The 24094-nt window shown below is 35.7% G+C and overlaps 1 protein-coding gene and 1 long non-coding RNA gene across 2 annotated transcripts in view; one reads left to right on the top strand and one right to left on the bottom strand.

The window, feature by feature from the left end:
• Positions 1-24094, bottom strand: part of LOC111520945 — a 214493-nt gene that overhangs the window by 4103 nt on the left and 186296 nt on the right. The window lies entirely within an intron of this gene.
• The window catches only part of TRPA1 (transient receptor potential cation channel subfamily A member 1), a 54126-nt gene that overhangs the window by 24745 nt on the left and 5287 nt on the right, over positions 1-24094 (top strand). The window contains exons 15-24 of the mRNA XM_023184046.3: positions 162-255; positions 3818-3877; positions 4385-4480; positions 10945-11015; positions 11704-11866; positions 12654-12743; positions 14265-14434; positions 16351-16480; positions 16903-17085; positions 20718-20786. Coding sequence (XP_023039814.2) covers positions 162-255; positions 3818-3877; positions 4385-4480; positions 10945-11015; positions 11704-11866; positions 12654-12743; positions 14265-14434; positions 16351-16480; positions 16903-17085; positions 20718-20786 — 1126 coding nt within the window. The remainder of the gene's footprint in view (positions 1-161; positions 256-3817; positions 3878-4384; positions 4481-10944; positions 11016-11703; positions 11867-12653; positions 12744-14264; positions 14435-16350; positions 16481-16902; positions 17086-20717; positions 20787-24094) is intronic.

Here is a 24094-nt window from a genome sequence, read left to right as displayed (position 1 = left end):
GATCTTGGTTTACGTGTTGGTTCCATTGGAACCAAGGGTGAGCATTGTATTTCATGAATACGCTTAAGTTTCGATTTCCCCTAAAGAAATAATCTTGAGTATCAGCTGTTGTGCAGAACAGAAGGATGAAGACCTGTGCTCATCTTATTTATTTTTTACAGATGGGATGAATGTCTTAAGGTTTTTAGTCATAATTCTCCATGCAACAAATGTCCAATTACAGAAATGATAGAATACCTCCCTGAATGCATGAAGGTAAACTCTCTAAAACAAAATTCTTCCTGGGTTTATGCTTGACATATATGATCTGAGGATTTATTGTTGTAATCACAACCTAATAATAATAATTTCCAGCTTTAAAGCTTCCCATTTTCCTTAGGCTATAAGGGAAATGAGACAATAACTACTTAAGGAAGACCTTCTTGGATTAAAGAATCCTATTATTATATGTAATAGATAATAATATGGTAAAATATTTTTATTTAAATAATCTGCACCTTTAGCAGAGACTAGGAACTGGTGTTTGTTGACCAAATAAAGCCTTTGTATATGTTTCACTTGGCATGCATGCTATTGTTATTTCAAATTTGCATGAATTGCTAATGTTTGAAACCAGGATGCTTTCCTTAAGGTATCTGGTTTCCTCCAGTTATATTTTCCTCCAAATATCTAGCCTCTCATAAGAATGAGATCTTGTACCTGGGCCTGCCTTCTCACAAGGCAGGAATTGCTGGGCTGAGCACCAGCTGCTTCCCATGGATGGGACAATCACTCTCCTATTTAAAAACATGGATGAAGCTGGAAACCATCATTCTGAGCAAAATATCGCAAGGACAGAAAACCAAACACCGCATGTTCTCACTCATAGGTGCGAATTGAACAATAAGAACACTTGGACACAGGGTGGGGAACATCACACACTGGGGCCTGTTGTCGGGTGGGGGGAGGGGGGAGTGATAGCATTAGGAGAAATATCTAATGTAAATGACGAGTTAATGGGTGCAGCAAACCATCATGGCACATGTATACATGTAACAAACCTGCATGATGTGCACATATACCCTAGAACTTAAAGTATAATAAAAAATAAAATAAAATAAAATGCTCCACCTCTCCCTTTTGTATATTGGGCTCCAGTGCCTGGTTGTCACATATTGTCATTCTTATGCAATTGCTTTCCTTATAGTAGAGAAGTATTGAATTATGACTTTATCCAAACTGTGAAGATAAAAGCTTGCCCAAGGATAGCGAACATCTCAAGAACAATGGAAAAAAACTCTTATGCCTGGCATGGTTCCTTCATTTACATTGCTTGCCTGGCCTCTGTGAGTTTTTAAATATGTGACTCCCTTTGCTACATTAAATATACACCAGCATATGATCGGATACTCCATAAAAGACAAACATGCACAAATTGTTGAGCAGATGAGTATTAAAGGATGCAAAAAGGCAATCTGGGAAAGTTGGGATTTGAGGATTGGGACAGACATAGAATAATCAAGAAAGGCAGAATGACTTCAGATATCTTGCGAAGGAAAAATATATCCAAATGCTGGAGGAGGCAGTAAGATATAGTGACACAGGGAATAGAAGACCAGATTTGGAGCCTTCTGGAGGTCTTGGGATTTAATCCTGGTGCTGCCTTTCGCTGTGTTGTTTTAGGCAAGTCATTTCACCTCTCTGAACATTATTTTCTGTTTTCTCTATTTCTAAAATAATGATGCTAATACTGATCTTACAAAGTGATTACAAAAGTAGGGGTAAAATATATAAAGTGCTAACGATAATGGTTCGTACATAATATACCTCCTACTGTTTTTGTACTGCTTATGTGGTTATTAGTACTACTAGCACTTACTGTATTTTATTTATTGAGCAAGGACTTCCTGTGCACTAAATATTTTGGGCGTTTTTTTTTATGATGCCTAATGAAAATTGCAGCAGTCCAGTCCAGTACACAAATGGCAGACAGATTAACTTTTTAGGTGCCTATATCTCATCAAAGGACACATAAATACTCAATCTCAAACTTTCTTATTCTGTAGTTACAGTTGTTGAAATCTGTCTTAATGAATAATCAGAGATACAGATTTTTACAGAATGTTTTCTGCAACATTATTTGTAATTGTAAAACAATGTTGAAATATTTCCATGTGGAAACATAGTAAACAGTCAAAATTATACCAAAATGTTAATAAGAATTATCTGTTACAGGATTAGGATTAGTTTTTAATTTCTTCTTTATGCTACTACATTTTCTAGGTAATTTTCTATAATGACTTTATTACTTTTGTATTGTGACTACTTTTCAGCAAAATAAGTGAATTTAAATGTCTTAAGCCTGACATAATGCTTTTGAATTACTTATACAACATTTCTGAAAAGTTGCTCTTGAAATCTCCCCGGCCCCCACCCAAGACAGCCCATCCTTTATTTTGCACACATTGATTATTACCCAGTTTTCAAACTATAACAACCAGACCTGCCTGTTTCTGCCTTGCACAGCACTACCGGCTAGTCTTGTCTTTATTGTTCATGATGGTTGTTGTGACCTCCAGTATTGCTATCCAGTCACCAACAGAGCCTGCCTTGTAATTTTCTTAATCCCTTTGCTACCTGAGACCAGCCAGGGCCCCGTTTCTTCCCTTCTGGATATAGTCTGACCCTCTACCCTCAAGTTCTGCAGGTTCACTGGATGCCCCAGGAGGTCCTAGATGCATTGATGGGGCCATACGGGGTATCGTGTCTAGTCCTGGTTCCAAGAGGGCAGACTGACTAGGTGGTATTTCTTTCTCAGGACCATAAATTTGGACCACTAGATTTGGGGTGTCTCAAATTGTTTATGCAGCCCCACAAAAACAGTTGTTCCTGAACACCATAGGGGTGGCTCTAATGACCCCATAAGTGTTCTTTCCCTAAGTTAAGTATCTAGAGAGCCTTCATCTATTTCTCATTACAAAATCTATCCCCCACCATCCTGTCCACCCCCCTCTAAACACATACTCTCTCCGTGTTGCTTGGCACATGAGATATAGAAGCAAACACGTTACTCTAGACTGGGGCAATTCAGATGATGGGACCTAAACCATAGAAAGACTCCATTGCTGGGATGAAAAATCTTGATTAGGAACAATAAGTTGTCACTGTAAGGTACTCAGCAAAGGAATCAGATTGACTATCCTTTATCCCAACTTCTTGGGACCAGAAATGTTTTGGATTTCAGAATATTTGCCTATATATAATGAGGTATCATAAGGATGGGATCCAAGTATAGATACAAAATTCATTTGTGTTTCATACACTCCTTAAACGCATAGCCTGAAGGTAATTTTATATAGTTTTTAAATAATTTTGTGCATGAAACAAAGTTTATATTAAGTACTCATGTGTGGAATTTTCTACTTACGGAAATATGTGGGTGCTCAAAACATTTTGGATTTTAGAGCATTTAGAATTTCACATTTTCAGATTAGGGTTGCTCAATCTGTAATCTATATATCCTCTAAAAGCCCAGAAAGACGTCAAATCTTAGGCACAACTAGTGGACTATCTCTTACCGAGATTTTAGTACATGCAATTTTATTCTCAAGCACATGGTATTTTTCTGAATCACTGGTATTTCTGAGGCATGCAAAGGTATTTGTAACATTTTGTATTTTAAACTTTGCTCCTGAATGACATGGATTATAATTTTTTCTTGAGATGCAAGAGACCAAGGAAAGGAAATGTCTTGTGTGTTATTTTAGAAATAAGGTAAAATCCTTCCTAATATGTAGTGTACTGCCCCAATATCTTACCTGGTTTTTCTCTTTCAAAGGTACTTTTAGATTTCTGCATGTTGCATTCTACAGAAGACAAGTCCTGCCGAGACTACTATGTAAGTTTATTTTATTATTTTGTTATAATTCTTTGAAAAATATTAAAAATATTGTTACTATTGATCTGTAACCTACTATAGAATGTATTGATCTAATTTGTCATATTATTGTATTATCTACTTGTGAGAGAATTTTTCCTGTACATTCTGTTTTCTCCTAACATTTTAATAGTTTCTAATAGCATCATTTTTTCTAGTCTTTATATTTCCTTAAGTAATTGTGCCTTAATAATGAAGATCTAAAATATCTAAATGATCTTTTGAGAACTCCTCTCTTTCCATGCCTATGAGATATAAAGCAATTGAATAACAGCCTTCCAGGATATTTATTTTTGGAATTAATATGCAATAACTTAATTTCTTCTCTCCACTTGAAATAACTTTGTTCAAATCACTTAATTTTCAGCAGAATTGTAAACTTGTGTATTTGATTTTTTCAAGAATTACTTTGGGGATTCTATACTTGACTAACTGTACTTTTTTTAAAAAAAATTCTGTCTTCTACAGATCGAGTATAATTTCAAATATCTTCAATGCCCATTAGCATTCACCAGAAAAACACCTACACAGGATGTTGTATATGAACCTCTTACAGCCCTCAATGTAAGTTCAATGTTTTCATTATCTAAATAGTTTCTAGTTGGGTTCTAAAATGTTTTGATGCAATATTTTAAAATGTTTTAATACTTGATGGATGGAGAGAATTCCAGTTTCATAGTTCTATGTCTATGTCTGCCATGTGACTCAAACTCTTATTTTTTAATAAAGAAAGCAATCATTTTTTTCAATTGTTGTAAAGTTCTACAGTTCATTTCTAATGGTCACGTAAGACCTGCTCCAATCCAGAATCAAATAAACCATGGGCAACACAGGTAACACTTGCTTGCCACCTCTATCTACCTACATATTCAAGAGTTTTCTCCAGTGTAAACCACAGGAAAATGCAAGGGGTGATTATTTCACAGCCACAGCTTCTAAGTTCAGCTAGCCACTGGGCTTCTAGGTAATCTCTGACCATTCAGAAGTTCTTAGATCTTAGATGCCAGAGGAATAAACCCAGTTTGAAGTAGGCTTTTAAGACACAGCATGGACTTAAATTTCCCAAGAAACTTTTTAAAAAGTAGCTATTATTTAAAAAGATGATTTTATGTTTCTAGCCAATGAAGCAATGAAAATAATGCATTTGATGCCCTTCAATCTGAATCAAAGGTCTCAAACTGAAATAACTACAGAGAAAACAGTAACAGATAAGTAACTCAGGCTTCTGGTTAAAAGGACAGTGGCTACTAGTTTCAACAAATCATTGCCATGTGACAACAGCAGCCCACAATTGTGTAAATATTGGCAACAAATTAAAATTGTGTGCACGTAAAACATTTGAGGACTGGAGTTGCAAATTTTGGTCTAGATTTGGGCTATCTAATATGGGAACCACTAGTCACATGTGGCTTCCTAACTTAAAAACTAGTTTAAAGTAAATAAAGTTAAAAAGTTATTTTTCAGTCACACTAGCCATGTTTTAAATGCTCAGTAGCCCATTTGGCTTGCAGCTCTCATATTGCACTGCACAGGTAGAAGACATTTTCATCATTGCAGAAAATTCTATTAGGCAACATTGCTCTAGGTCAATGAAGAATTTTTATTCACCTTCAATGAGTTCATTTGCCAACACTGAAGACTTTGATACAGACCATGTTAACAGCTGTCACCCAAAGTTAAACCTACAAGGCTTACTGAGCACTTGGAGTGTGGAGAATGCAGACTCGTGGGGATTTTATGCCCTTAACACTGGTAATGGCAACTGACTCACCATTGCTGTAAGCACTTTAGCTCTCCTTGAGTATGTTATGTTTTGCTACGAGTGTAGTTCATAATCTATAGCCGAGTGATCTAACAGTAACTACACTACAGTTATACTTAGAAAATTTGTTGCATATGTATGTGTTTTTAACTATAATTTTTAAAAATAGGCAATATTTCTATCAGAAAAAAATGTATCTATTTTTGTCTCCATTATCAGAATAAGAATAGGAAGAAATAAGATCTATATAGCATCTAAAAAGAAATAGACAATATATAACAATGGGCAAAGTGTAATTTAAATAAAATAGGTTCACTTAGATAAATGCAATATACTAGGTATCGAACCAGCATCGGATTCTACAATGCCTAAATAGCTTAGGAAACCTTACTTTAGTTATAAGTGAGCTGAGTGGGGCTCTTCAGGAAGGTAACTGACCTGATGGGAAATTACCGTGCACAGAAAATTTGAAAGTCTAGATGGACCAAATAGAGAACATAAGAAATCAGATACTGAGATTAAGACAAACTGGAGCCAGTGAGAGGCTATTTTCATTAATGGTGCATGCAAGAGTAGAGCTACTATGGAAAATCCATTAGCATAGCTACCAATACATTGGATACTTTAAGTCTTATTTACACTTTATTTGGGTGATATTTAAACTTACAATGTACTTGCATGCCTCAAAGGGTAGGTTTGTTTTATTTGTTATTAGTTTAAAAGCAGAGTTACAAGATTTCAGAAACATAAGAGGATTGTTTTAATGAAAGCACATTGAAAACAAGTATCTGTGTGTGTTTCTAGTATGGTGTTTTAAAAATATTAATAGTAAAATTTTGAATTACTCTCACAAATATTTTTCCATATTTTTTATTTTAGCTTGAATAAACCATTAATTTTAAATGGATAAAAAGTCAAATCTACGTGGAAGTTTAGATGAGGTCTCAAAAACAATAGTTAAGATCCTGCCAGGTTTTTTTTTTTTTTCCCCAAGAATAGCTAGAGATATAGCTTTATGGGCTCCATTGGGCATCCAATTGGTAATGAATATTTGCAAGGGGTTCCTTTATTCCCCAAGAATATTGTATATAAATATATCTCAATTACTTTTCAAATGGTTAGGGTAAAAATAAATAGAAAAGAAAAATGGTGAACCTGGAAATATTCCATTGTTGGTGTCACAGTAGTAGTTTTTAAACTGGAATCTCTGGCTGCTTGAATCAGAATTATTGTGGTTTTTGTTAAAATGAAGGTTCCTAAGGCCCATCTTAGACCTACTAACCCAGAATGCTTGAAGGTAGACCTAATAATCAAAATTTTAAATAAGCTTCTGAAAAGATTTTTATGAACACTAAGATTGAAAAAATCTAACACAGTGCTGATGAAAATTATAGTATAGGTTTTTCAAAATGTAAGTGGGTGTTTAGTGCAAAAACCTAGAAGTTGTTTGGTAGAATAATTTTGGAAAGTACAGTCAAATCAAAGTTAATACAAGGAAGCTAAAAATAGAAATTCCAACTTCTATCAGAAAGATGAACATTTTTAAAAAGAGATAGAAAGGGAGAAAATTGAAAGGATGTCTGAGAATTTTCTAGAAATGAAATATATAACTCATCAAATTAAAATAAAAAACTTGCCCAAGGGCTAAGAAGACCAATTCTGGCTGCATCATTTTTAATTATAAAATGTCAAACAATAATATTTATAAATAAGGGAAGGTCTCAATAAACTACTATATCCAAATAATGAAATATTAAGCAGTATTTAAAAACAATGTTCTTGATGAATCTTTATATAACATTGATATGTTTCTAGGCTGTGTTGATATAAATAAGCAAATTGAAGACATAATTTGAGTAAAAACATAAATACAAAATAATTATCCTTTTTTTCTATAACTACCTCTGAGTTTTTGAACATGGGTGTTTCTGTGTAGAAATACAGAAAAGGATTTGGAAGGATGTACAAGTTAGCGATGGTGATACTACTGGGGAAATGGAGTCCTGCCCAGAATTGAGGCTTAGGTGTGGTGAGAGCTATGGCCTTATCCCAATGTTCCAATATTTTAAAAGATAATTTTTTGGGTATTTCTTTTCTTGTTTACTTGTAGTAAAAAGCATAAAGTTAAATTTACTGTCTTAACTCTTTTAAAATGTATAGTTCAGTAGTGTTAAGTATTTTCACATTGTTACTCAAGAGATACCTAAAATCTTTCATGTTGTAAAACTGTAACTCTGTACTTACTAAACAGCAACTTCCATCATCTTTCCCCCAGCCTTTGGCAACCACCCTTCTACTTTTTGTGCCTATGATTTTTCTTCACCTTAGATACTTCATATAAAGTGGAATCCTACAGCATTTGTACTTTTGTGACTGGCTTATTTCAATTACTATAATCTCCTCAAGGTTCATCCATGTTAAGCATGTGACAAGACTTCCTTCTTTTTAAGGCTGAATGATATTCTATTGCATGTATGTACCATATTTTCCTTATCTGTTTGTCTGTTGAAGATACTGGGTTGCTTTTCCTTTTTGGCTATTGTGAATAATGCTACAGCAAACATGAGTATACAAATATCTCTTTGAGATCCTGCTTTAAACTCTTCATATACACATTTAGAAGTAGACTTGCTAGATCCTGTGGTGATTCTATTTTTAATTTCTTGAGGAACCCCAACACTGTTTTCCATAATGGCTGTCCCCTTTTACATTCCGACCAATAGTGCACAAGGATTCCAGTTTCTCAGCATGCTCACCAATACTTGTTATTTTTTGTTATTTTGATAGTGGCCAACTAACAGATGTGAAGTGGTATCTCATTGTGGTTCTAAACTGTATTTCCCTAATAATGAATGATGTTGAGCATCTTCTCATTCAATAGTCATAAGCAATAATGCTTATTGACTATTCATGTATCTTCTTTGGAGAAATACCTATTCACAGCCTTGACCCATTTGTCAATTGAGTTATTTATTGTCTTGTTGAGTTGTAGGAGTTCCTCAAATATTCTGGATATTAACTCCTTATAAGATATATGATTTACAAATATTTGCTCCCATTCCATAGGTTGCCTTTTCACTTAGGTCATTGCTTCCTTTGACTTGAAGACATTTTTAACCTCATATAGTCCTGTTGGTCTGTTTTTGCTTTAGTTGCCTGTTCTGTTGGTGTCATAGCCAATAAATCATCTCTCCTTTTTCCATAATTAGTCTAGTAAAAATTTTTAAATTTTGCTTATCTTTTCAAAAAACCAACTCTTGGTTTCATTGATTTTTTTTCTATTGTTTTCTATTCTCTCTTTCATTTATCTCTGCTCTAATCATTATTATTTTCTTCATTTTGCTAATCTTAGGTTTAGTTTGTACTTCCTTTATTTCCTTGAGTTTTAAGTTAAATTATGGATTTGAGATCTTTCTTGTCTTATAACATAAGTGTTTACCATTATAAACTTGCCTTTTAGTATTGCTTTAGCTATACTCCATACATTTTGATATATTATGTTTTCATTTCATTTGTCTCCAGATATACTTTAAATTTCTCTTTTATTTTTTCTTTGACCTATTTGCTGTTTAAGAGGGAGTTGTTAAGCTTCCATATTTTTTTTATTTTCCTATTTTCCTTCTACTTTTGATTTCTAGTTTTATTCCACTGTAGTGAGGAAGATATTTTATATGATTTCAATCTTTTGAAATGTTTTAATATTTCTTTCAAGTTCAAGTCTTCTGTTTCCTTATTGAACTTCTGTCCGGTTGTTCTATCCATAACCGAAAGTCAGATAGTGAAGTCTCCTACTATTACTGTGTTGCTGTTTATTTCTCCCTTCAGTTCTATCTAAGTTTCTTCCATATTTTGGGGAGCTCTAATGTGAGGTTTGTATATATTTATGATTGTTGTATCTTCCTGGTGAGTTGACCTTGTTATCATTATATATTGTCCTTCTTTGTTTCTTGTCACAGTTTTTGTCTTAAAGTCTATTTTGTCTGATGTAAATATGGCTGTTTCTTTTCACATCAGGTTCTCATTTGCATGGAATATATTTTTCCATCCGTTCACTTACAGCCTGTGTTCTTACATCTAAAGTGAGTCTCTTGCAGACAGCATATAGTTGAATCCTGTGTTTTATCCATTCAATCAACCTTTGTATTTTAGTAGGAGAGTTTAACCAGTTTACCTTTAAAATACTTATTGACAGGAAAGGACTTACTATTGCCATTTTGCTAATTGTTTTCAGTATGTGGTAGACTTTTTGTCTCTTTTTCCCTGTATCTCTGGTGCTGTAGCAAGTCATGATACTGGGACACTGCCTACGATCTGTCTGTTGACACTGTATCTTCTCTGGTGCTAGACTAAGACCCAGTGATCTACTTCGTTATCAGTGATCACCTGCTGGCACCCATTTGTGTCAGAGCTTAGATTCAGGCAAGATAAAAATCATTCTCTTGGTCAGCCCCTTAGAAGTCAGAAGTCAGAAGTCAGTGGATATGTTCCACCCTTTTCTTTCTCTTTCCAGGGAGAAGGCAGGAGTTGGGAGTTTTCTCTCAATGGCACTGTGCTTTGCTAGAGGGAGAAGCTGTGGCAAGTAAAGGCCATGCATTTTCCTACTGTCTTTGATATGGTTATTTTTGGCTACATGCTCACCTTGGGTACAGAAACACCTTAACTAAGTTCTGGATTGCTCACAAAGAAAATGGTCTGTGTATTGTTTTTAATTTCATATCTCTATGGAGGAAGGCGGGCCTGGGACTTCCTATTTTGCTACCTTGTTGGCATCAGTACCTCTATTTATGTATTTCTTGAATAGTTAAAAACTAATTTTTCAATAAATACATGTAGTCACAAATAACTTTAATGAAAACTTATGATCTAGATTAATTTAACAACTATGTATGTATATTCTACTGCATAAAATCCTTCTAGAAATATAAGCCTGAATTTCTTCAAGGACAGAATGAGGGTGTAACTTGCTAATTTATCTTTAATGTCCTTTCCTGTTATAATCCTATATAAGATTAAAAAGCTTATGCTAGGTCAAGTAGTCAGAGAACTAAAGAATCAGACCGAATCAAACAATTTTACCTGTACAAAATGGTTCTAATTTGTGTTTTTTAAAATCTTGATCTAATTTTTATTTTTTTAAATGTTCTAAAATAGGTGTTACTTTTACAATGTCAAAACACAGTTATAAAACCAGACGATAAAAAGATTAGTTTATACTCAGGAGTTGATTATGATTGTGTTTTTATTATACATTTTTTTTATTTCTCAGGCAATGGTACAAAATAACCGCATAGAGCTTCTCAATCATCCTGTGTGTAAAGAATATTTACTCATGAAATGGTGGGTATTTAATAGTATTTCTTGTTTAATGCTCTGCCTATTGGATCTATTACAAAGTCTTCAAAACAATTATATTGTAATGGTATTTTAATGTTTTGGTTTTTGTTATGTTAATGTTTTTACTTTGAAGAAATAAGTAAGGCAAATGCCCTAGAACTTAAAGTATGATAATAATAAAATAAAGTGAAAAAGACCAAATAAAAAGAAGTTAAGGTTAAAAAATGCTGGCATTGTTTATCATTAAATAAAATATTTGGAGTGGGAGGGAATTATTATATAAGACATGAAGAAACTCTTTAGAGACTAAAATTTATTTTTAACATTAAATGAAATATTTGGGGCATGGAAAGGATCATTATATAGAACATGAAGAAATATCCTGGACCCTGAAATTTAGTTGACAATGAAGAAAGAGGTGTGTTCTAGGAAGAGCACTCATATTGCTGACAGATTATATGGGTTAACATCCCGGCTCTTTCATTAATTTGTTAAGTCATAATTTGCTTAGAATTTGAGAGTCCTTCTCTGAAAATGAAAAAGGGGAAGTAGAAGATTTACTTGATTCTAAGCTTCAGTGAATTTACCAACAAGTTTTCTTAAAGAGATTATAACCACTTTTTCCCGAAGTATCTTAAGTAAATATTTTTGTTTGAAATGACTCAATTCTGGTTTGCTTATATTTTTGTAGGTTGGCTTATGGATTTAGAGCTCATATGATGAATTTAGGATCTTACTGTCTTGGTCTCATACCTATGACCATTCTCGTTGTCAATATAAAACCAGGAATGGCTTTCAACTCAACCGGAATCATCAATGAAACTAGTGATCACTCAGAAATACTAGATACCACGGTAATTCCAAATTTTAACTTTCTCAAATAAAAGATTATAAACAATGTATTTTTTCTTAAGACTACTAAACCAATAATAAATGTGACATATCAGGACTTCATTATAAATAGCCTGTAAGAATTTGTATACAGTACTAATTTCTCCTAAAATCCTTTGTGGAAGGAGAGGGAATATAAACAAACAGGTCAATGAATGAGTTTATAAACTAATTTAAAAGGAACTGACGTGTGTTAGATGCTACCTTAAATAGTGAAGTGTAAAACTTTAAAATAGGTGTACAAGAAAGCAGATTTATAGTTGCCAGGGACTGTGGGACATGGGAAATGGGGAGAGATGCTTTATGAATATGTAGTTTTCATCCAAGATGATGAAAAAGTTACAGAACTAGATAATAGTGATGGTGGTATTACACTGTGAATATACTTAATCTGCTGAATTACGTATTTTAAAATGTACACGTAAAACGTAACACTTTTAGAATGGTAAATTTTGTTGTATGTATTTTGTGACAATAAACAATTTTATATTGGCCTACAGATTCATATTCTTTTTTAATTCAATTATCAGTTTTTGAACTTCACTTAATAAGGACATTCTGAAATGAGGATGTGTTCATCTCTAGTAAATGATATGACTATTGGTGTCAGTTAAATTTTCTGTTCAACTCAAAGTGGACAGTATATAGAAATTAAGCAAAAAAAAGAAAAAATAAATTTAATAGTGAAAATTATGGAAATGTTAAAGTGTTTTATATCTCTCATAACTGTCTTATCCTTTTTTGTTTTAGAATTCATATCTAATAAAAACTTGTATGATTTTAGTGTTTTTATCAAGTATATTTGGGTATTGCAAAGAAGCGGGGCAAATTTTCCAACAGGTATGTAATACATTTTGTATCTCTAAAGTTGCACATATTTGAATATGCAGGACATAAGTTAATTGATAAGCTATTACTGGAGATAATATTATGTCATAATAAAATTACATAGCTTGACTAACATACAGATTCGAAACACCAAGCATAAATGTTTCAAAAGGTAGAAATCAAATGATTTTAGGTAAGGTCACTGCCTACCTGATATATCTATGAAAGAGATGTTCCACTTTTACTGGTCCTTAAGGATCTCTCTAACTACAAATGGTCTTTATGAGTTAACTTTCTTTTCTCTTACATAGTTTTAAAGATCTTGCTAACATAATGGTTAAATTTTGAACTTGATAATTTTAAATGTAAATGTTTATGAAGAAGTTATCTGGCCCGACTCCATTTCAAATGAGTCTTTGAATTCCTTTTCTAACAGAAATGCTTTTTTTGATTAAATAAAATTCCAGGTTTTAATACAATTTTGGAACTTTTTACAGCAAAATTTTTACTTTATATTCTACTTTTTAAATGAGTGAGCCAAGTTCGGATCAGAACCAAGTGTATAAATTGTCTGCAGGTCCTACCTTTGGTTGATAAATGGCATAGATCCTTCTTTTCTCAGTATGGAGGTTGGAAAGTCTTTACAATTTTTTTGTATATTTTAATGAATAGCATTTTTATAAATCTTCTGTCTTTCATACAACACCTCACTTTCTGTGAAAATTTTCTTTGTTGCATCATGTAAGCACAGATGTTTGCATTTATAAATTTGATAATATTGCTTTGCATTTTTAAAACATTATACATTGCAAGTACTTTCATATAGATACTTTAAGAAATTTGTCACAATTCTGATAGACTGTAATGTTGCATTTTACCTTAAACAATTTAAGGCACATTATTTAATTTTTCTTGCCGTCATTTTCATTTTCCAGAAATGAAAATTACAGATTATAGTTTAAATTGAGCTATAAAGTTACATGAATTTTCTGTCAGATTTGATCTCCACATTTTCTTATTGATATTTAAATGATCTACTCTGTTGGAAATCTAATGCCCAATACATAAAAAGTTTGAAAATACCATTATTATTTGTTTTTATTTCCTAATTAAGTTTTGGTGCATGTCCCAAACCTTTTTAGAAATAACTTTAGTTCATAAAGAGAGCTCCACATTCATGTTCTTATATGGGTAGAAAGGCCCAGGAATTACTAAACCAACTTGCAGTCCCCAAGAAGTTTCCTTAAGATGGAGTGGACTCCACAGGGAAAGCCCAGCAATTTGTAAGATTTCCTTAGGCGTCAGACTCCCATAACACCAGGTTAACGGAGGACTCTGGGCCGTCTCCAACACTGATTCATACCCTGGGGGCACTGAAGTCAATCCAGGATGGCATGAGGTTACTCCTTGGTCCTAAACTTCTCCCCAGCTGGCTGCAAAGCTGGAAAAATTCTATTACTGGGTGCATGTATATAACCACCTATAGATGCTAGGTCTCTATATGTGGTAATTTTTTATTATTTTCTATCCCAGAAAATGAATTATTTTATGGATATGAGCAATGTTTTGGAATGGATTATCTACACGACGGGCATCATCTTTGTGCTGCCCTTGTTCGTTGAAATACCAGCTCATCTGCAGTGGCAATGTGGAGCAATTGCTGTTTACCTCTATTGGATGAATTTCTTATTGTATCTGCAAAGGTAAAACAAGCTTGAATGATTTCCACATCCTTTAAGCATTTTTAATATCAAAAGAAAAACTACTGTACCTGGTGTAAATTTAAAACTGACTTATTCCTTTTCCAGTTGTTTCAAAATATGAAGAATTTTTTTTTATACCCTGTTAAGGAAAGGCTGGAGCATGGTTCCAGAGTTCAGAATGAAGATCAGGGTTTCTCAAACTCAGCACTATTGAACTTTGTGGCCAGATAATTCTTTCTTCTTCTCCTTCTCCTTCTCCTTCTCCTTCTCCTTCTTTTCTTTTTTTTTTTTTATCTGTGGAGGGGGACTGTCTTGTATATTGTAAAATGCTTAGCAGCATTCCTGGCTCCTTGCTTCTGCCTACTAGATACCAGTAGCATCCACCTTACTCCATTTGTGACAACCAAAAATGAATGCAGACGATGCCAGATGTTCCCTGTGTGCCAAATAAGCCCTGGTCAAGAACACTGGTCTAGACAAATCTAGATTAAATAGCGGGAGTAAATGGGAAAAGTATTGACTATTCTTGTTTTACCTGATATTATTTTGTAAGCATTTACTTTGAATTAAAACACTCAAAATGAACTGATAGATAGTATGGGGAATCAAAGTGGTATACAAGAAAAAATAAGCCCAAAGAATCTAATTCTAGATTTCCCAGGCCTCTGACAGTTGGTAATGTTGAGTTTCATGTTATTTCACATAATCTTTCCAATAATGAGGCCAATGTTATTATTTGCATTCTCTAAAAGAAGAAGCTGAAGCACTGAGTTCAGTAACTTGCTGAAGATCTCAGCGAGTCAGTCAAGATACAGGTATTTAACCAAAGTCTTTCTGACTCCAGGGAACATGTCTTTTCCACCATATCTTCTGCATTACTGTGTCATGAGCACAGTGATAGAGAGTTGAGTGCCGCCCCTTGGAGAGCACATGGTATGGTGAGAAAGGCAGTGGCCCAGAAATAGGATTTAAGACAGGTTCAGGCACTGTCGCACCCTTGGCTCTGTCATTATTAGTGGCTTTAGTGAGTCATTATATGTCTCTGTGAATTTAGCTGAAGTCCCTTTCAACGTTAGAATCTTGTAAGTTCCTTATTTAAAAGTCATCTTTGTCAAAGGCAAAGTACAAGTTAGAGGCCAGATGACACACCAATTATCTATCCAAACATTTCACAATATAGGATGCAGGGGGTAGAAAAGAAAACCGAAGAAGATGAAGAGGATAAAATGCAAATCATGTGGTGTGTCCCCTGCATTAGGTGCCTTCTGGTTCACGAACTCAATCTCTGCATGATGCAGTACACAATTTATCTCTCTAATTTCTTTATTAAGCATTTGGTAGCATTTTCTTTGATATTGAGAAGCTATTATTTTTCTCTCCTACTTCAGTCGAAGTAATGTCCAGTCGTCAAGTGGTAAAATGATTTAAGGTAACATTAAGGCTGGGCACAGTGACTCACGCCTATAATCCTAGCCCTTTGGGAAGCCAAGGAAGGCTGCCGCTTGAGCCCAGCAGTTCGTGACCAGCCTGGGGGTGAGGTATGCCTGTGGTCCCAGCTACTCGGGAAGCTGAGGCAGGAGGATCACCTGAGCCCGGGAAGTCAAGGCTGCAGTGAGCAATGATTGCACCACTGCACTCCAGCTTGGTTGACAAAGCAAGACCCTGTATCCAAAAAAACAGATAACATTAATAATGAGAATTAAAAGCAAAAGTAATGTGACTAACAGCTTGAAAATGAAGACATGATTATTCAATTAATTCTTATGTTTTCTTTTTCAAAATAACTGGCCTCAAGGATCTCATCTGTGAAATCTAATACCTGATTTAATACATGATAAATATTGTCACTGAATGAATACACTTTGACTACAAAAGTGAGTAAATGTGTGTGTCTGTGTGTTTTTTTACTTTTCTAGATTTGAAAATTGTGGAATTTTTATTGTTATGTTGGAGGTAATTTTGAAAACTTTATTGAGGTCTACAGTTGTATTTATCTTCCTTCTTCTGGCTTTTGGACTCAGCTTTTACATCCTCCTGAATTTACAGGTAAGACAGTTGCATCAGTAGTTGATTTTGTCGCTGTGAATTATGGAAATATATATTTATACTTAAATCTAAATAGTCTAGAAAATTCTTAATTGCATAACATTATTCGAATACTTTAGTTTTTATCTGCTATCTCTTTCAAATGACTTTTATTGCTGAGAAAATGTATAGTCGTGTTAAAGTAACTTTGTCCATTGTCAAAAAGTTTATGTATAATGCAGATGATTTATTATTTATGCAGATAACATATTTTTGATGACTTTACCACTGTTTACTAATATCTTATCACTGTATTTCAGTAGCTATATACCTATGACTTTAAAAATGTATTCTGAATATAATTTTTATCATTCTACCTCCAGGAAACACTTTTTCATGGTAGAAACTTTGCATTTCATTTGTTCCTCACCATGTGTTTTCAGGATCCCTTCAGCTCTCCATTGCTTTCTATAATCCAGACCTTCAGCATGATGCTAGGAGATATCAATTATCGAGAGTCCTTCCTAGAACCATATCTGAGAAATGAATTGGCACATCCAGTTCTGTCCTTTGCACAACTTATTTCCTTCGCAATATTTGTCCCAATTGTCCTCATGAATTTACTTGTAAGTAGTTTTTTCTTGTATTTTCTGTTTGTTGATCATTTGAAACATTTTATAATGATAATTATTTTTTACCTTCTTTAATCTCCCTCCAATGGGGAGATGAGGAAGGGTCTACTACAAAATCTATTCATTCAACACTCATTTGGTGCCTGGGAAGCATCAGGCATATCAAGAGGCTCAGGGCATGCAAAGATGCATGCACTTGGCAAATATCAAGGATCTACTAAATGCCAGTAACTGTTACAAGTTCTGGGAACCAGTGATGAAGAAAGCAAACCAATATTCAGTCCCAGTGTGATTACAAACAGTCAGGAAGTTAGGTAATAAACAAATAAATGTGTTGCATGATGTCATGGGAGTGATAAATGCTATGAAGAAATAAGAAGCAGGGAAAAGCAATAAAGATGAAGGCGTGTGATGTTTTGGAGTTGGAAAGGGGATCAGAGGTTAGGCAGAGACCTTTATGGAATATATTGTCTCTATGCTCGAATTTACCATTGACCAGAGATTCAAGTGGGGAAGTCTCTCATGCAGAGGACATCTACAATGTTCAGATGCCACCTTGAACCCAGTCAAAGCCTAGACAGTATCAGCAGACATGAGAGTGCCTTTCCACATGGAATTCTCTAGAGAATCTGCTCAAGGCATGAGCATGTTGTCTGATGCAGGCAAAGGTGCATCCCATTCCAGGTCCATGGGGAGTCTTTATTGGCATTGTTGTGCCTGTTTTTCCTTTATCCATTTATGCACACCTGTACGTATTCCACACACTTTCTTTGAGTCTGACTATGTATCAGAGACCGTACTAGGCAGTGTTTCTGGAAAGGAAAAAAAATATGCAGATGAGTAAGTATTTTGATTCATTTATTTGATACAACTCCAGAGTTTTATTTTGGTGACCTAGGAAAACAAAGGATGGCAATAGGAATAATGGAGAATGACATAAAGCCCACATTCTTCTCTGATAATTGTTTATGTTTTGGAAGATAATTATCCAGAAGAGAATTGGGCTTAGCAGTAGTACAGGTTGGCCCCATTCTGAAGATCCACACATCCGGCATCCATTGTGCATTTCTACCTGGATATCCTGAAGGAAAATCAAACCAACAGAGCCAAAACGAATGTTATCTTTTCCTTCAGAATCTCTACTGCCTCTCAGTAGAATCTCCTAGTCATCCTACTCAGATCATTGGCAGATAGTCTCTATTTCACTCTCCCACATTTTTCGTCAGTTCTTTCAATAATTCTTTGGCTTTCACATCTGTCTGCTTCCATTTGGCTTGGACTGTCATGGTTCCTCATCCAAATTGCTCCAGCAGCCTCAAGAGCATCTCCACCTTACCTCACTGCTTTGTCTCATTCTTCCTACAAATGGCCACCATAGTGATGCTCTGATAATGAAAAACTAATCCCATCAGTGGCTCTTTTAAATATTTTTCCATGCCTCTTCAAAAGCTTTAATCCAGTCCAAACCCATCAGCATAGCAGGCAAAGGTCCCTGTGAACTGGATCTTCCCAAGATCTTTCCCAACACCTCACTGTTGCCAGGACTTACCCAGAAATGCACACTCCCTGAGTGTGCCACACTTTCCTTCATGCTGCCTAGACTCTGTACAGGCTCTTCCTTTTGCCTGGAAATCCTCCCACCATGGGTTAGCTCTAAAATTTCAAAACTCAGCTGAGGTATCATTTCTTCAGGGCAGACTTCCTTAACCACCCGCCCGTCTCCAATTACCTTACTCTATTGGGTGCTCTTTCCTTGTGTTACCATAGTTTTTAGGATACAAACAAATAATAATAATAAAACCTACTTCCTAGATTATTGCAAAGAATGAATGAGCTAATACAAGGAACTTAAAACAGTACTTGGCACATGATAAGCATTTGATAAATGTTAATGACCATTAAAAGTTAATAATTGATCTCTTCTATGGCTTATAAGCTCAAATGTCTTCAGAGCCCAGGCAAGTATCTAAAATATGTGAAGCAGCAGGTATGAAATGGTTAGTTTTAGGGTTAGTTTTTGTTTTTTTGTTTTTTTTTTTTTTCAAAGACAGGATCTCATTCTGTGACCCAGGCTGGAGTACAGTGGCGTGATCATGGCTCACTGTAGCCTCCACTTCCCAGTCTCAGCTGATCTTCCACCTCAGCCTACCTAGAAGCTGCGAATACAGGTGCTCAACACCACACCCAGCTAATTTTTGTAGAGATGGGGTTTCGCCATATTGCCCAGGCTGGTCTGGAACTCCTGGGCTCAACTAGCCTCCCAAATTTCTGGTATTGCAGATGTGAGATGCTGCACCTGGCAGAGATGGTTGGTTTTGATGGGCGCCAATGTAAATTGGAGAGAACACCCATCTGAAAACTTGCAAATTAAAAACCAAAACAATATTATCCTACCCAGTGAAACCTATTTCCTGACTATATCCAGTTCTCAGTGCTAGTTTGCAAGCCCTCGAATATATTCTCCCTCTCTTCATTCATTCTGTGACTGTTTTGTTTACCTATTATGTGCCCTACTCTATACTAAGCACTGGGCATACATGGTGAGCTTGACAGATCCCTCATCTCATAGGGTTTACTGGACTTTGAGCTCCTCAAGAGCAGTCACTGACGTTTCTTTCTGGTGCAGCATGCAAGATGCTGCTCAGCAAAGGCAGGAACTAAGTACCAGAAAAATAAATGAGTGAGTGAAATGAGTGAATTCATCAGATTGAGTAGAACTGAGCTAACAGCTTCCCCCCACCTAATTCTATCTAGCCATACATTTCTGGTTTCTCACCAGAGCCTCTCCTGCCCTTATAGTATATGTCTTCCTTCTGAACATATGTAAGATATAAAATGTATCATTCTCTCAGTTTAATATATTTTTCCATGTTGTTAAATCCCTCTTGTCTACCTTAGTTACTAAACTCCTGGAGTTTCCCACCATGTTGTGTGGCTACACCCAATTGCATGTGATATCACATCATCCCTGTCCTTTCAAAAAATAACAGATTATCTTAAATGAAATGAATTTCAGATTAATTCGTGTGTCATAAGTTTTCATAACACTTAAGAGTACTGAACCTCCGAATGTGGCCATCACTGTTGCAGAGGTATATAGTCCTTGTAGTTTTCTGCAAGGTGTATTACTAAAGTATTCTGCAGCTACTACTAGTAGATCATATGCCCACACTCCCACTTTAGCCACAGAGACCTTGCTATGGTTTGAATTTTTATGTCCCACCCAAAATGTATATATGGAAACCTAATCACCAAGAAAATGGCATTAGAAGGTGGGGCCTTTCAGAGGTGAGTAGGCCATGAGGGGAGAGCCCTCATGAATGGAATTAGTTCCCTTATAAAAAAAACTATGAGGGAGCTTATTAGCTCCTTTGTCCTGCTGCCACATGAGAACACATAGAAGGTGCCACCTATGAGGAATGGGCTGTCACCAGAAACCAGTTCTGCCGAGTCTTGATTTTGGACTTCCCAGCCTGCAGAACTGTAAGCAATTGATTTATGCTATTTATACTTTACCCAGACTAAACTATTTTGTTACAGCAGTGTGAATGGACTAAGACAGACCTTACATGCATTTTTCAGTGGGCCGTTAAACTGTGGTGATTAAATTTTGTGTCATACTTCAGATTGGTTTGGCAGTTGGTGACATTGCTGAGGTCCAGAAACACGCATCATTGAAGAGGATAGCTATGCAGGTAAGTGCAGTGCTTCCCCACTTATGGCAGTGTTATCTTCTGGTAAACACACAATAAGTTAAAAATATTACAAGTCAAAAATGGGCATTTTAAAGGAATATGCCAGTTGTAAATTTATAGCACTTACACTGTAAAGTTGGACTGTTTACCCTCCTGATCATGTGGTTGACTGGGTTCTGTGGCTCGCTGCCACTGCCCGGCATCCTAGGAGAGTACCACACATTGCTCGCCCAGAACAGATCAAAGTTTAAAATTTGAAGTACAGATTCTACTGAATATACATCACTTTCACATCACCATAAAGTCAAAAATCATGAGTCAGACCATCCTAAGTTAGGTATTGTCTGCATCACGTTTATTTAAACTTACTGAAACTAACACCATTATCGTTACTTCCTTTTCTGAGAGCACAGTTCTTTAGCATGGAAGCTTTCTTAATCCTGAGGAGTCACATCCTGTGTCTGTTTGCATGTTATCTGGTATACCTGCTCTAATAAAAGATGATGAAAAAAAATGTCCTAGAACAATCTTAGCAGAGAAATTGAGAAATTTGTGTTATGTTAAAATGTGGCCACCCAGGTAGCTAGCTGCTGGATCAAGAGCATCACTGGCATCCTAGCCCCACTGTTCAAAGGCGCTCCTTATATTTTATGCAGGGAATCACACGGTCCCCACGGCATGATTTATGTTGAAGTTTTAACTGCATCCGTGAGGTTTTGTTCTCTTGTGACATCTCTCTCATTTTTATAGACAATTTGATGTAAAATTTGGTGTCAAAGTTTCCTGGCTAGGTATTTGGCTATTGAACCTTGTGAGGTACCTTTCTGTCATACAACACAAAGTTATTTTTATGCTCTTGACTGGATTGTCTTTAAATTTCAAATTCAAATGGCCATTTTTGATGCTTCAAGGATATTTGTTGACCAGTTGACTATATGCATTCAGAAACTTTGGCCAGTTTGAGAGAGGAGATGGAAAAGTCAGGTAATGATATAACTTTCTATTCACTCTTGTCTCCTCTTCACTTTTATTTGTCCAAATTCTTTCTTCTCTGTTATTCATTCAGCCATACACTAATATTTATTGATTGATAAACAATGTTTCAATACATAGTGTACACAAAGTCCAGTACAACTTATGAGAGCCCAGAGGAAACAGAGGGATGTGATCCCTGACTATTCTACTTAGCACACCAGCTAGGCATTCATAGAATTAAATATCAAAAATCAACTGAGAACCATTTGTAAATTCTATGCTCTATGACATGGCTGTATATTATACAGAGATACAGAGTGATTGGAACATTTAGAGAACAAACAGAAATGATTATCAGGTACAGAAAGAAAATGCAAAAATAATTAAGGGAATGCTCCATGGAAGGGGTGAGATGAGTCAGTGTTGAAAGGTAGTTGAGATTTAACCGGACATTGATACCGTCCTGAAAGGAGGGGCCAGCAAGAGCAAAGGGCCACATCGGAACTGGGGAAAATGGCCAAGGCACTGGCCCAAGGCCCCCTTGCCTGGAAGGATCATTCATGTTAGTGGGTGATTAGATTGCTCCAAATGATAGGGGGGTTTATTCAAAACCAGCAAAGAAAAACCTTAGTAAAGGGCACTAAATGATGAAGTACTTCAAGTTATTTTGTAAGTTAGCGAAGAGTTATTCTCAGCCTTCCACAATGAAAATGGTGTTTATAGTGATCTGTTATTATTTTGGCATAGTGAGGAAAAATTGAAGGCAGGAAAAGCTAATGGCAGGTTATTACTGTCGCAAAGATGGTGTTTAGGACTTCAGGTGTATGGATATGGAGAGGAGATGTATAAACCTCTTGGCAGGTATGTCAGCAATACCTCATAACTGCCCTAACAGCTCTTTAAAATATCTTGGGGAATAGATAAAAACAAGAATACAAGCAAAGTTGGGGAAGCTCACTCAATTGCAGTGTCGGTGGGGTTGAGCTGAAAAGCACAAACCTATATTGTTTACTCTGCTCTCTGAAAGTAAATGGCACAAATCCTAGTACCCCCATGTTATCTATGCCTTGTTTTGGATCAAAAACAGCATCGACTGGAAAACCAGAAAGCCATTCTCCTACTTCTCCTGAATGGTTTCTTAAGAAACTCTCTGCATCCTATGCTCAAACCTATGTCTGAGACCACAGCAGAACCATGAGCAGAACCAGACAAGTAGCACACATTTCCGACAGGGCCATTTAGTGCTTTCAGAGAATCATCTCCATGGGAAGTGGAGACAGGCCTTGGGACAATGCATGCTGGGAGATGTGTTCTTTATTGGGACTCTCAGTTCCTTAGGGACAGGTGTTATGAGTATTTTGAGGAGCTTGAAACTGTTTGGGTATTTTTAAATGTTGGTATCTCCACTTTCCACCACAGTTTTGGCAGCTGCAGACAGTCCATAAACATTTATATCCCTGCTGCAATTTAGAAAGGGAAATCCACAGAGTGCATCTTACCCTTCAGCATGGAAAACCCACAAGTTAGAGGAGGTAAAGATGCTCCCTGAGCCCAGTGGAGCCAGGCTCAGTGGGTCCCGCCAGACCCACACTGGACCTGGGACTTTGCTTGCCAGCCTCCCCCAGGACCATCTTTGAGAGACCTATGTAGATAATGAAGAGCTTAAGACACACTATGTATTTTATCTGTTGGCAAACATCAAGCTTGAGTAAATCTTTTTCAATCAAGTGTGAAGTAATAAGACGTGACCTCTAAAACTGTATGTATGGGAAGGGGAAAGTAGTATCACCCTAAAGAGCAAAGGGGAAAAAAAGGAACCCTAGAAATTATTATAGAAAATCAGTGAAAATATTTAACTGGTAGTATTAATAAAATACAAGAAAACATAGCTTTTCTTGAAGCTGAAACTAATGCACAGTATGTTAAATGGTGGTAAGTGCTGTAAAAATAGCAAAGAAGCCACATGGGGGAAAGTCATGTGGGGGACAGTGGGGAGCCACAATTTTAAGCAGTGGTGTCAGGGAAGTTCTTACCATTTCACTCTTTATGGCTATAAATCGCTAATATTGGAAGGTGTTTGGTGTTAGAAAGAAAATCTCACTAGTAGTTACAGTAAACATACCTATTTACCAGATGCAAAGGGGTATAAAAAAGCAGAGATAAATTTGGCAAAAATAAATGAAAAAAATTAAATGTGGGGAAATATCTCATTTGCTATCCCTGAAAATAGTAATTATACTTAAAATTCATCATAGATAAACCATTTTGCACCTGATAGCACAGACATGAAAAATGCATGACATACTCTTAGGCATGAGAGTTCTAATTCTTTT

This window comes from Piliocolobus tephrosceles, chromosome 7, assembly GCF_002776525.5.
Source record: "Piliocolobus tephrosceles isolate RC106 chromosome 7, ASM277652v3, whole genome shotgun sequence".
NCBI classification, from domain to species: Eukaryota; Metazoa; Chordata; class Mammalia; order Primates; family Cercopithecidae; genus Piliocolobus; species Piliocolobus tephrosceles.
This window is presented reverse-complemented; position numbering and strand designations above follow the sequence as displayed.